The sequence below is a fragment of the Larus michahellis genome, chromosome 1, assembly GCF_964199755.1.
Source record: "Larus michahellis chromosome 1, bLarMic1.1, whole genome shotgun sequence".
Classification (NCBI taxonomy): domain Eukaryota; kingdom Metazoa; phylum Chordata; class Aves; order Charadriiformes; family Laridae; genus Larus; species Larus michahellis.
This window is the reverse complement of record NC_133896.1, coordinates 146993371-147006751: the sequence shown is the minus strand read 5'-3', so window position 1 is coordinate 147006751 and position 13381 is coordinate 146993371. Positions and strand designations below refer to the sequence as shown.

The following is a 13381-nucleotide window of genomic DNA, read 5'->3' as shown; positions in this document are numbered from 1 at the left end:
GTTTCAAGCTTCTTTCTTCAAAGAAGCTTTGGGCCTACACTCTTTGGTCTCATATCATATTAGGCACATTAGGAGACCTATTTTCATATAACTCCATTTCTTGACATATTTAACTGCAATTTTCATCCATCCTGCTTCAACAGCAGCTAGGGCAGAAAAAAATCCTTTATTCAAGAGGGCTTCCCAGCTGTGCTGTGCTTCAGACCCATCATTTCTCCCCCAAGCTGCCCCCAAGCCCCTGCTGCACAGTCCTGGCTTTCTTTGTGCAGGAAACCGATGGAGGGCAGGGGATGCCTGATGGGTGCATACATCTCAAAACACTTTTTTTCCACAAAATGCTGTTTTTTCAGATAGTGGTGTTCCCATCTGTGTAACAGTTTGTACTCTGCATCTTTAAAAGTAGGCATGTAAAACTGTAAAGATTTTGTAACTAGGCTTAAATATCCACTACCTGTAATTATTGCACAATTAAAATAATAATGGTAGACTATTTTGACTAATCAAATAAAAATGAACATTTAATTGAACATTTCATGAATGTTTCATATCAATCAGGAAATAAAATACTCTTGAATTTTTATTGCAATATTTGCTTGTGTTACTGACAGCTCTTTAAGGCATCAACAGATGTAACAAACCCATTTATTTACAGCACATTTGCCCTCACTAGGACTGAAGGGTGCACAGAAAAGCAGAAAATGTCCTTTGGGATGTCTTAATAAAAATATATGCAAATAATTGTGAAAACAAGAACAGCAGCATATAACAGCAGAAAATTTATAAAAGAAGCCTAAATTGTTGCTGGCGGGTTTTTCCCCTCGTTAAATAGACAGGTGAAAATTCCCCTTTAGGAAAGTGCATGCAGAGCATGCGGGGTTTTTGGAGGAAAATTACTGCACGGGCTGGTTTCCAAAAATACTGTGGCTATAAAACATAATTAGACACCAAGTATGTGAGCAACAAAAGTTAAAATCCCTAAGAGTAATGAGATTTATTTGATAATTGTATGAATGCAAGATAAATGTTTTAATTTGTTCTCTGACCACTGAGGACGCAGCTTTATGGACAACTTTCCAGCAGCACCTTGATCTAAGCAGTGACTGCTCTGAGGTCGCTGGATAATTTGCTAGATTATATTTCAGATGGATTAATCCCCCCAGTCCAGCTCACCAGGCAGCCACAGTAAATGCATGTGTTCATACAGGGAAAATATAAGGGGAGAGAAAGTAAATAAAGGTGAAAGGACAGCTTTTCTACAGGCATAAAGTATATATTTCATTTCATTTCCTTTTTTTTTTTTCAATTAGGGATGCTCAGATTCTTGCGTAGTGACATGATTTTTAGTGCTGGAGAGATAAAAAACACAGCAAAGGAACAAGACTTGTAATAACATCGCGAGCAGGTGTGGCACTGAAGTGTTCAGTCTGCTCAACTGACAATCTCTCCAAAAAATGCAATTTAACTCCTGTAAGGCCATCCCTGTTAATGCAGCCACATTGTTACCTGCTGTATGGTTCAGATAATCAATTTGAAATGTAAAGTGATAGACAAAAGCCCCATTTGCCACATCTTCCCCTGCAGATATGTGAAGAAAAAATGAAAACTCACCATTATTCACCAGGACATGGAGTGGACAATTCTTTGCTCTAAACCGCTGCACAAATTGCCGTATAGACTTCATGGAAGCCAAATCACAGTATAAAAACTCCACTGAGAATGAAGAGGAGATGAACAAAAACAGAGTTAAATCAGTTACAATGATATAAAAACACACTTATAGACATCAACAGGGACTCCTGTGATGATGTCACCAGGAAAGTAAAGATTCTAAAAATAAATCAGGCTTCTGAAAATTATGGGTGAAGCTGGTCTCAGAAGGTTCCTTCTTTCTCTTTCCTTCCTTCATTTCTATTTTTAAACTATTGATTCTTCTCAGAGCAAATATGAGGAATGCTGCTGCCAGGAGGTGAAGAAGGGTATCAAACGGAGCAAATATGTCCCAGTCCTACTGTTTTTTCTACTGCTACCATTTAGGAAGAGGGGCTACAGCTCTTCAGCACTGAGATGATCAAGACATGGCAGCTGGAAATCAAATAGGGTGAGGAGGAGCCACATCGGGCACCACAAAGTTTCCCTGTGTTTCTGATGCCAAATATGCTGCCCTATGTTTTTTTTCCAGATTATCTGCTGAGCATCTGCGGCCTGAACAGTGATAGAGTCTGACAATGCATTATAAAACAAAGCTTTATTGAGGCAGCAGGAAAGATGAGCAACAGCGTGCCCATACAGCGACTCATCCGATCACCGATAGCAAACATGGCATTGTGGTGCCATGGCTCTGGTGGACAGCCAGGGACACTTGGTGTCCGGGTCACCTGGCAGCAACAACCAGTCACGTAAATGCCTTTTGAATGTGGGTGAAAGTTGCGCCGCCCCTTGGCTATGTCAATGGCAGTGTGATTTGAGAGGATCAGACCTCACATGGATACTGTGGGCGGCCTACATCCTGCCTACGCTGCCGATGTCGGTCAAGGGGCAGGGTGGCAGGGGGCAGCGGGTCAGCAGTCTGCCTGCGCCAGCGATGTTGGTCAAGGGGCAGGGTGTTAGTGTCTCAAAATATATTTAACCCTGGTATGTTTTTATTTCCAAAAAAGCATGTCTCTAACAAAAGCATCCTTTGTCCAAAGCATTAGTCAGCCATTGACCTTCACTAGAACACTACAAAATTAATTAATTAAAATAAAAAAGATTAATTAAAACCACCATTAACTTTAAACCCATCAGGTCTGAAAATTCTCCTCCTGTTGCAGTTGTCCAGCTTTCACCCCCTGCCTCTCACAGCACTGCTTCATCAGTTGCCTTGCCTTGCACGTCAGCCACGATCAAGGTTATGAAGTGAAAACGAGCAGTGCCCCCACACAACGGCAGTAGCACACAAACAATCCTAACTCTTTAGAAACGCTGCAAAGGGGAAAAAGACAGAAAATTGTGACCTCATCCACCTCCACCGCCTTTGAGAAAGTATACATATTGCACCCCAGTCTTTTGATTTGTTTTAGTATTAGCTGTGTTTTAAGCAAGAAAATGTGAGTTATTCTCTCTTCTGGTTTGCTACATGTCGCGGTGGGACTCCAAGTCAGCTACATGTTGTCAGCTCCACCCCAGCCAGACCCAGTACACTAGGGCTCTGAGGTGGCTTTGCCTGAACCTTTTCCATAAAGTGAAATTTCCAAGAAAGACCAAAATGTGTTTCAACTTTAGAAAGTCAGACAGTACTGAGCAACCTTCAGTGACTAAATCCAGCAGAACGAAAGGCAAAGGCTGTACAAGGCTCCCTTTGCTCACAGTGTCCTTGCGGGGTGAGTCCTTACCGTCTGATTTGATTTCAACAAACTCCCCAGTCTCCCAAGCTGTGGCAACCTCTGCACAGATGCCTGGTCCCCGGTACAGTTTTGGCCACCAGAGCTGAGGACTGGGGCTCCAGGTCCTCGCTGCATTCTCCCCACTCCCCTGCGTCCTCCCACCTTGCAGCCCAAGGGGGTGCTCCCCTGTGCCCCCTGGGAAGGAACAACCACCCCCTTCCTTGCAGATGGCTTCCCCCACCTCTTCCTATGAAAGAAACAGCCTTTACAAGAAAGGAAAATTAAAGATATACAGTTCTTCACACAGGCTAAAGAAAGCCTTTCTGACAAGAACATTAAACTCTTGAGTAAACAGGCTTCAACACAGGCTGCAATAAGAGACCTTTCCTGTTACTCTTTTCCCCGGTCCATCAGGGATGTTCACCAAACTGTTTCATCCTGTCACAGCCGAGGCTGTGAGCTATAATACCTCTTTATAGTGTGTCTGTAAAATAAGAGTTTAGGAAGGCCTGCGGGCACAAGAGCAAGCTAAATAACAAAAGACAATCACAGCTCTTATTAAAATCCTTTACAGGAGAACAGTTCCTTCAGTTCCCCTCAGTTTTACACAATACAGAGCTTTAATAATGCTTATATATTTTGAACCTAGACAGTATTAGTCTGCTGAAATTGTCTTAGTGAATTTATATAAATTACTTAGTGGCCTTTTCCATTAAAGGAAAAAAAAAAGCAAGTAAGCTTAGTTTCCAGTTTTAAGATAGTGTAAATACATTTTTTTCAAAAAAGCTGTAAAGTCATACCATTTAAACAACACTGACCCACGAATAACACTGGACAGTTTCTTGAGCTCCCTATAGACCTTTAGGAGGTCTGCAAGTTTGTTTAATTTCACTGATGTCCTGCATCTGGAGGCAGTAAGAAAATGCAAAAGTTATTAACTCCTGTAACACAAAAGAGTTGTTCAGGTCATTTCTCTTGTGGGCTAGAAGCTCTACATAGAATCTATATAGAATCATAGAATTGCTTAGGTTGGAAGGGACCTTTCAGATCATCTAGTCCAACCGTAAACCTAACTCTGACAAAAACCATCACTAAACTATATCTCTAAGCACTATGTCTACCCGTCTTTTTAATACCTCCGTGAACAGCACTGTAATTGCTCGGATGCACAAAACCTGGTTGTACTAACTTATTAGTAACTAGTGCAACAACGAATAAAGACCTAGGCAAAGCTTTATGCTGACTCTGCTGTTACTCTACTTCTCCAGGCAGCTCATCAAGGAAGGAGATTAGGGAAAGCACGATCAGCTTCTTAGGAGGCAGCCACTCACACTTCCAATGGAGGAGCCTCTTTTAAGACAAAATATTCATCTTGATACAGAAGGCATTGGAGTTTCCTTAGCTGCAGTATTTTGTGGCAGAGTGCAAGGTCCAACCACATCTTCACCACCCATATGGACTGTGGCAACATATATTGACTCCCCTGGATTTTGCTAATGACACTGTATCTACAATGAAAGCAAGCCCCTGAGAACATTCACTGAGCTAAATTTTAATCTCTCCCCTCATCTGACCTCAAAATCATCCTTTTCTGCATTGCCAACTACAATGGTGGTTAGATAACTGGTGTGCCAACGCGAGTGCTTTTCAGGCTGACTGGAACAATCCCATTCTTCCTGGCAGTTAACATTTTACTATGTTTGTCTGATCTCCTCTCCCTTAATTTTGTAGTGTCGCAGAGCAACTGCTGTCCTTCGTTATGACTGTACAGCTCCCAGAGTAATGGCATGCTAGGCCAAGGCTATCATTACTAAGCTTATTTACTTGCTTACTTGGGAAGTATGTCATCATATTGGGTATTTGTAAAGCACTTGCCCTCAAAAGATCAGAACATGCTTTGGAAAGGAAAACAAACAAACAAACCAAACCCCAAACTTCTTTTTGCTCATGGGGCAGAAACGTTAACGGCCAAAGTCCTTGTTCATGCTTATTCGTGCATGGCGGCTCTTCGCCAGGGAGGCGGCCTCACTGGCGCGAGTGCTGCGCCGACGGAGGTGCCGCTCCACTGGAGAAAGAGTGACAAAACACGTCTCCAAGTTGTGTGCTGACTCAGTGGCAGGGCCCTGAACAGAAACCCAGCTTCTTCTTTGACCCATGGCCCCAGTATTTAATTTTTTTTCACAACATACTGAAGAATGACACAGCTAGAAGCGAAGGGAAATCGTTAGTTTTTAGAATATTTCAAAGGCATGCAAAAATATAGTAAGAAAATCATTATTTAAAATGTCTTAATTAATAAAGACCATTGTTTAATAATGGGAGCAAATGACCAAACCTGAACTTGAACCAGCAATGTGGCTTGAATCGCTTCTCAGAAACAGTGATGGCAATAGGTATGAGCAAAAAAAATAAATATGTGCAGTAACAACAAACAAACTAATTAGATATGACATGTCTTACATTTTTGGTTTGTCTGCCACTAGACTCCAAATAATTCAAGTACCTCGTAATTGACAATAGTGGTCATTATGCTTTTGAGTTTAATAATATGTTTTCAAAACTAACTGGTTCCTTTGATTTGCTGTATGACATTAAGAACAAAAATGGGGAGTAGAATCTACTTATAGAATATCTGCAGCTAATTCTACTGAAATACTCCGTTTTCTAACTCAGTCATATTTTATCTCTCCTTCTCCTATACTTCCCCTTGCTTTCAGGTTCTTCTCAAATGACAGACATGCCTGTATTTCTTTCTTCAGTGGATGTTTCTTGTTCTTACCTAAATGATCTTTCCAATGAAAGCAAGTGAGTACATAATTGTCAGACACTGGCTAAAATATTCACTGTTAAAAATATTTCACTATTATTTTATTGTAATTTGATGACTCAGTTGTCAGAAAGTTATTAGCTAATAAAATATAAAAGGAGCATAATTTCCCAAAAGACAGCTAGAGTTACTGATGCCATTACTCACGTATGAATAGATATGTATATGATGGTGCTACGATTGCTGCTTTGCCTAATTGCTTTCTTTCAAACATGTATCTGCCTGGTGCATCATCTTTTCAGTAAGAGAGAAGCTGGCATGATGTTTTTCGGGCTGCTTCTCAATCAGGCCGTACGAATCCCACAAAGCTACGCTGTCTGACCGCACACAACATCACTGAGCACCTGTACAGTTCAGTGCCTGTTCCTGCACTGTGCACCCTCCGCTCGCTTGGTCGTGGTGACTGCAGTCAGCGGACCTGAAGGAGACAGGCACCCGGTGGCTGTCAGAGAACTTTCTGACACCATGAGCCCCACGGGAGCCCAAAGGAGCCCCAGCACTAGGAGAGCCTGACACAGCCCCTGAGTGCTCACGCTCCCCTGAGTTTCCCCCTTTGGGTCAACTTCCCCATTTCTGTCCGTCTGCTTCTTCACGATATTAGCACACCTTTCTTTTTAACAGCTGGAGTTCCCCTCCTTTGCTTTTCAGGCCAGCCCCATTGACTCTGGCTGCAGATTTCTTCTGTGGCTGTATCACAAAGGCATAAACAGCATGAAAAGGGAAATTTAGTCTACTATGGAAGGAAAATTCAGAAGCAAAAAGAATGGACAGATATTGCAGTGAATGATCAGGGACTGTAACTTCTGAGATATTCGCTGATCAGCTGAACACAGGAAAATGCAACGTTTGGGCTCCTGCAAAGATTATGTTACATAGGTTTGATTTAGATCAGATTAAGATGAGATGGAGGCCGCCTACCAACTACCACTTTTTCTGCATTCAACTCTAACTCATCATCTTGAAATTCTTATGGACAGTTATAGCTCCATCTCAGCAGCAATCGTAAGTCAGACTCAACTTTCTTTTATTACTTATGCCAAAGCAGTTTTCCATCATGTTTTCCCTTTTTTTTTTCTCATGTTAGAAACACAAGCAGGGGATCCATTCTAGGGAAAGCTGCAACTCTGCCCAGCATGGCAGGGAGCTCAGAACTCGTAGTTCATGGTGGAAAGGGGACTACAGAAAGAATTGCTTTGCCTGCTCCCATTTGCCACCCAGCTATTCAGTATCTGAAGATACCAGCAGGAAGAGTTACTTCTCCAGCAAGGCACCAAGAACGATTTCTAGACAAGATAATAAAAAATGGTGCTCAGTAGTTACATATTCATCCCTGAAAACATGTTGCAAAAGCTCCACACAGATGCATTGTTCTCTGGCTGCCATATGTCCACAGGGGGCACCGAGGAATTTGGCCTGTCATCTGCTGTTCTGCCTCAGAGTTATACTTTGGCACCTGCACAGCAGCAAGGAGAAATGTTGTCCTGCTCATGAAAGAACTGAGTATGCTTCTGAGCATCTGGACAGTGCAACGGAGGTGGTGTTTACCAGAAAGTGCTCTTAATAAGGCAAATATCTACCATCCGATAGATGCTGCATTGCAGAGCTAGAGAAGCTCTGCCAGCAAGGTGGCAGGTGGAAATGAAGTGGAGCAAATCCCAGGAAGAAAAAGCCTGAACTGTGGGGAGGAGAAGCCATAAACTACTGACTGGAGCCTCCTTCCCTTTTGTCACTGGACTGTCCTTGCTGACAGTAATAAACAGTGGCTTTGGCTGGTCCAGTCTTCAAAGACAAGCTTGGTATCTCCCTTTTACAGTGGTCCTCTCCCCAAGGTAAGGCGTCCTGGAATCAACTCATCTTTCTCAGCAACCTCTGCTCATCTGCTTACACATCTTCCAGCCAAAACAAAAGTAATTCTCAATCAAAACAGGGCTGCCAAGGGAGGGGAATGAACTTCTGGAAATTCTGACCAGCTGAGCTCAAAACTGTGGCCGTTACATGCCAATACTGTGAGTGGAAACTGCAAAAGTGCTTCTAGGCTCCTAATACAAACTTGGGGCTTATCCGTCTACAAACTGGGTATGTGTGGAAGCACACAAGAACCCGTCGACAGAATATGACTCCTGTTAATAGAATTTTCCTTACATTGCCTGGGACTAACAAAAGGGCTGGGATGCAAGTTTTGCTCAGACGTGCATGATGACAGAAGATTGCGTGCTATTCAGGACTATAAGGTGCTTACTTTAAATGAACTTCTAGGAAAACAAAACCAAACAAAACCCCAGAAGTAAATAAGGTGTGTACCAGGGAATTGTGTATTGAGCTGTACAATGAGACAGTCACCATAAATGCAGCAAGCACTGCGTCTCCTATTTATGTCGTGCTCCTTGCCCTTGTGCACTTGATGACCTCTCTGGCTTCTACACCACAAGCACTCCAGACTCTCCTCCATTCTGCACTAGCAGCCAAGATTCACAGGAATTAAATATTAAATTGATTAATGCACAGAAAATCCTAGGATGTACAATCATACCTACAGTACTGTTTAATTCCTGCTGTGGTAACGGTGACAATTTGCAGAACTTTGGATTCTAATCCTTCAAATTGTTTTACATGTGTGGCTGTGGACCAAAATGTTGGCTGTTGCCTGTTGTACATCTTACAAGCTCCCCCCAGTCTTCTCTGTCCATTTTTAGTCTGAATATTTTTGTGGAACTTTTTCAGGTCACTGAGTTTTCATAGACTATTGACAGAAATAATAAACCATGGCTAACTCTAGCACAGATATACAGTTCAAACTGATGCTTGTGATACGCCATTGAAGAAAAAGACAGATGGAAAACATCCATCCGGCAAAGCGTGTGAGTGCACTGCCATGGATCAAAATAGTGAGCATATTTAAAGACATACGGTTTGGGTACGGTCATTAAAAGATACATTCACAACTTTAGTTGAACTAGTTTGTCTGCGGCCTTCCAGCAGGCAAGTGAGAGCACCTAAATTCAGCTGCTCCTTCTCTGAGTCACCCGTTCTAGTGCCACCAACTTTAAAGGCAGTCTAAGGAGATTAGCTTCCTGTGCCTAATGTTAGCCTTTGTGAACAGCCTCTGTGTGTCATCTTCCCGCCTATTCAGTGCAAAAAGAGCTGTGCATCGGTGTTCATGACATAAACAGAAATTCACATTAGGCAAATATTAGTAATCTATGCTTTTTTTTCTTCCTCAGGATGCTTTGAACATTGTCTGCTCAAAGTGCTATTGTACAAAAAGGCATTCCATGGTGCCATTTCTTAACCATGTAGCTTTAACCTGTTGTACTAAGAGAGAAATGGGGAAAAAAGACTTCAGCTTTCGGAGAGATGCTTTCTCTCTCAGAGGTAGAGGAGGAAAATAAAAAAGAAATTCGCTCTTGGAAACTGAGCAGTCTGGCTTAGCTATTTCAACTTCCACAAGAGAAGTGTATGGCCAAGTCCAGTCATCCTTCAACTTGTTGAATTCAACAAACACCCCAGTAGCTCTTGTGTACTGGTTAATCAAAATAAGCAAAATTCCAGGGTAAGAACAGTGTTTCAGTTCCATCACTACTTGCCGCTCCCATTACTGCCAAAATGCCGACTCATCCCAGGACAGCCCCCTGAATGGCTTCACAGATCAAGTTGCCAGAGCACTGGCATGTAACAGCAATACAAGAAGGAGGCAGTCCATGTAAAGCAACAGAAATTCCTACGCATGACTCTGCTAATTGCACCACCGGGTAGGATGTTATTTAAATATGCTACCATTTCAGCACAATTCCAACAGACACAGCATGCTCTGGGTTTTCCAAACATGCAAGTAGGGCTTTGCTGTATAATATTTGATATTTTCTGTTCAGCAGGCACATGGCTTGAAAAGAAATAAGCTGCCATCGATTTGTCAGAAGAGTAACCTTAGGAGGTGGTGGCAGCAGGACAAGAGCAGTGGGATCCACAGCCAGCTCCAAGGGCAAGAAGGGTTATCTCAGCTTCCCGTGGGTAAAATTTCCTCCAGATTATTGACTGGGAAGGCTTTATTTTTTAGAATAGCAAATACAATAGTAAATACATACAAAATTTCCTCACATGCTTGCTGCAAATTAGATGCCACCTCCCTCCCCCTCCTCCTCATGAGTCTAGGTGCTCATCACCCAGGTTTCTGACTGCAGAGACAAAGTCCTCTGATATCGTCCCTTGTTGCTATGGGAAGACTTTGGTTTTACCCCACTGAACAACTGTTTTGGAAACCCCTTCTGTCATCATTTCTAGTATCTACTGGTGTGCCTTCGCATAGGTTGAAAGGAAATATGATTTTGGCAGCTGCATAGGCCGATTTAGACCCCTGTGGAGAAATGGTGGGAAAATGACGTGGCCACACCAGTTTCACTCTGGTGCTGTTATCTGGCAAAAAAAAAAAAAAAAATGTGTTGCAGTGGAAATGCTTCTCATATCTCTTTTTGAAGATTGTGGAAGGCAGCCTTGATCCTGTTCACAGCTAAGTATGTTTTCTTTCTTCCACAGGGACCAGAAACAACAGGACAGGCCCAGGTAAAATCTCTCCGCCTCATGGGAACAGAGGAGCTCACAGTGAGCAACTGAAGATTCATCCTTTATGGAGAGAAGATAGTTTAGAATACCCTCATTCCTATTATCTGTACTTTCAGATGTATTTTCCTCTTGTTCCCTGGTGAACAGATTTCTGTATTAAATTTCATTGCTATATTTTGTGAATTGCAGATATGTTTCTTTTTCTTCTTGGGTGACAGTTACTCCTTACAGTGGCTTTTCTCTACACTGTGACTTATATCTCATTTAAAACCTCAAAATATATGGCACATATGTGACACAGACATTACAGTGTCCTCATATTGACACTTTCCATCAGGAATGAAACTCAAGTAAAGATTGGAAGTAATACAGAGTCAAGCTATTAAAGAAGATAAAAGTCAGCAAGGCTTTTACCAGATGACAAAATGAAAATGTACTTCAGAGCAAGCTAGGAGCACGAGTCTTCCTAGAAGAGTTGCTGAGTCCTCAACTGATCTAAACTGGTATAGTTCTGTAAAGTATATGGAGCTATCATTTGTTTGCAGTTTCTCCGCTCTGGACTTGCACATTCCCAATGCATCTTGGGTTGTGTAGCTTGAAGTTAAGATATTGTATCATTTGTATAATTTGATGATCAAGGACAAATACACAAATAAGAAAGAGCACCAGTGAGGGGAAAAAAAAGGCCCAGCTATCTTTTGCTGGCAGCCGCCTTCTTCAGAATGTTTTATTAGATATGTACCCTGACTAAAACATGCACCAGCACTCCTCTTGAGCTGTTCGCCACTTGACTTGCAGAATTTCTTTTCTATATGAATAGCTTACTGTTCACAGGCAAGTGCAATTTATTTATTCAAAACATTTTCTCCAAGCTATCCAAACCCTACCAAATTCAATTTAGTTTCAAATTAGCTACCTTGCTCATATCTTTACACCCCTAAATCTTGCTCCTCTCAGCCTGCCTAATTTATTCATTTTTTAATGTGAGAGTCTAATTTCTTCACCTTATAAAATAATAAAAAAAGATGCCCTCACATTCCCAGTGTATTCATTTTGGAGAGAGAATCAACATGAGCTTCAGTGAAAAAGAGGCTGTTCAGAAAGTCACGGGTTTGCTAAAACAGGGCTACCTTAATTACAGGTACTCCTAGAGCCACAATATCTGTAGAACAGACTTTTTGTTTTAGTTGCTGCAGTAATGAACCTCCAAATCCAATTAGCCTGCTTTTGGACTGAAATAGCTCAGCGCTGATGATACTCCAGTTCCCACAGTGGCCCAGAACTGAGCTGGGCCACTTGGTTGCCCTTGGTGCGGGTATGGCTTCTCCTGGATGTAATTGTCACGAGATGTGAACTGGCTTGTAACCTTCAGTCTTTTAAATTATACTTGCTATTACTGATTTTTAAAAATAGATTAAGACCTTCTGTGCTATTTTATGGTAAGTATCAAAGGTTTCAGTCACAACTTAGAATGCAACCAGCAGGACCTAGTCTGCCATGCAGGAACTTCTCTCCATAAGCCAATATCAAATATATACTTGGAGATCTGAAAAAAAATTCCTTCCAGTAGGACTGTTTGTCAGTACACTGTCTAGATATTTCATAAATGAAATCAACTTTCAATTCACGGCCAGACTTTAATACAAGAGAATAATTATGTGATGGCAAAACAACTCTCCCATTGGCTACATTTCCTGAAAAGAGCATGCATATTCTGAGTATAGCTGCTTACCATTTCAAAACCACTAAAATAAAAACCTCCAGTGTGAAGAATTATGTTTGTAATAAGCTTTGGCATTACCATGAAAACACCTCAGCAAATATTCTGCTCCACGCCCTCTGAGGTAACACAGAGAGGCTGATAGTGTCTCTGCTTTGTAGTACTTCAAGGACAAAAACTTTGCAGAGTCAAAGGAAATAAAACAAAGAAGGAGGGAATAATATTTCCAAGCTCCAGGCAAGAATAACTTTGAGTTATTCAGAATACAACATCTTTTGCTCTAGACAGAACTATCCACAACACGTACATCTGCAAACACTACCTTCCTTTTCCTCAGAAGTTTTATGCTTTTCCTCCCATGTCAGTGCTAGCACCCATGCAGCAAGCTTGAGCAGCTCTCACATCCAGCTTCAATCAACTTTTTCTCCTTTTTCTTTTTTTTTTTTTTTTTGAGATAATCTTCACACGGACCAGCGAGTCACTCCTCCCCTGTGGCAGCAGAAGCAGCAGAGCTGGCAGAGGGAAGGCAGCAGGAGCAGGCAGCTAGGATGGCGGAGATGCGAGAGGCAGGGGCTGCTGCCCCTTCCACCAGTTGTGCAGCTTTAGGTTAACAGCTAATCTGCTTTCTGATCACTTGTTGGGGTGGCTGCTCTCCCCCTGCATCCCTGCCCCTCTTTGCTCCTTCCACAAAGGTCCACTGGTGTAACTGCTGAGGCCAGCCTATACCTGGGGTGTTATCTGGGTTATGGTAGTCATCATCCATCATCCTTTCTCACTGCTCCAATAATCAGGATGCATAGGCTTACTTTTTCCTTTTGTCCAGATCTGACACTAGGCTGTTTCTCTTTCATGCTTAAGCAAGCTTAGGTCTGTAGAGGGGTTCTAAGATATGATTCATCTGACCTGTTTCACAAA

The 13381-nt window shown here is 42.1% G+C and overlaps 1 protein-coding gene across 2 annotated transcripts in view; it reads right to left on the bottom strand.

The window, feature by feature from the left end:
- DHRSX (dehydrogenase/reductase X-linked) overlaps positions 1-13381 on the bottom strand; it is a 167387-nt gene that overhangs the window by 59537 nt on the left and 94469 nt on the right. For both annotated transcript variants that reach the window (XM_074607379.1, XM_074607388.1), the window contains one exon: positions 1609-1710. In XM_074607379.1, coding sequence (XP_074463480.1) covers positions 1609-1710 — 102 coding nt within the window. The remainder of the gene's footprint in view (positions 1-1608; positions 1711-13381) is intronic.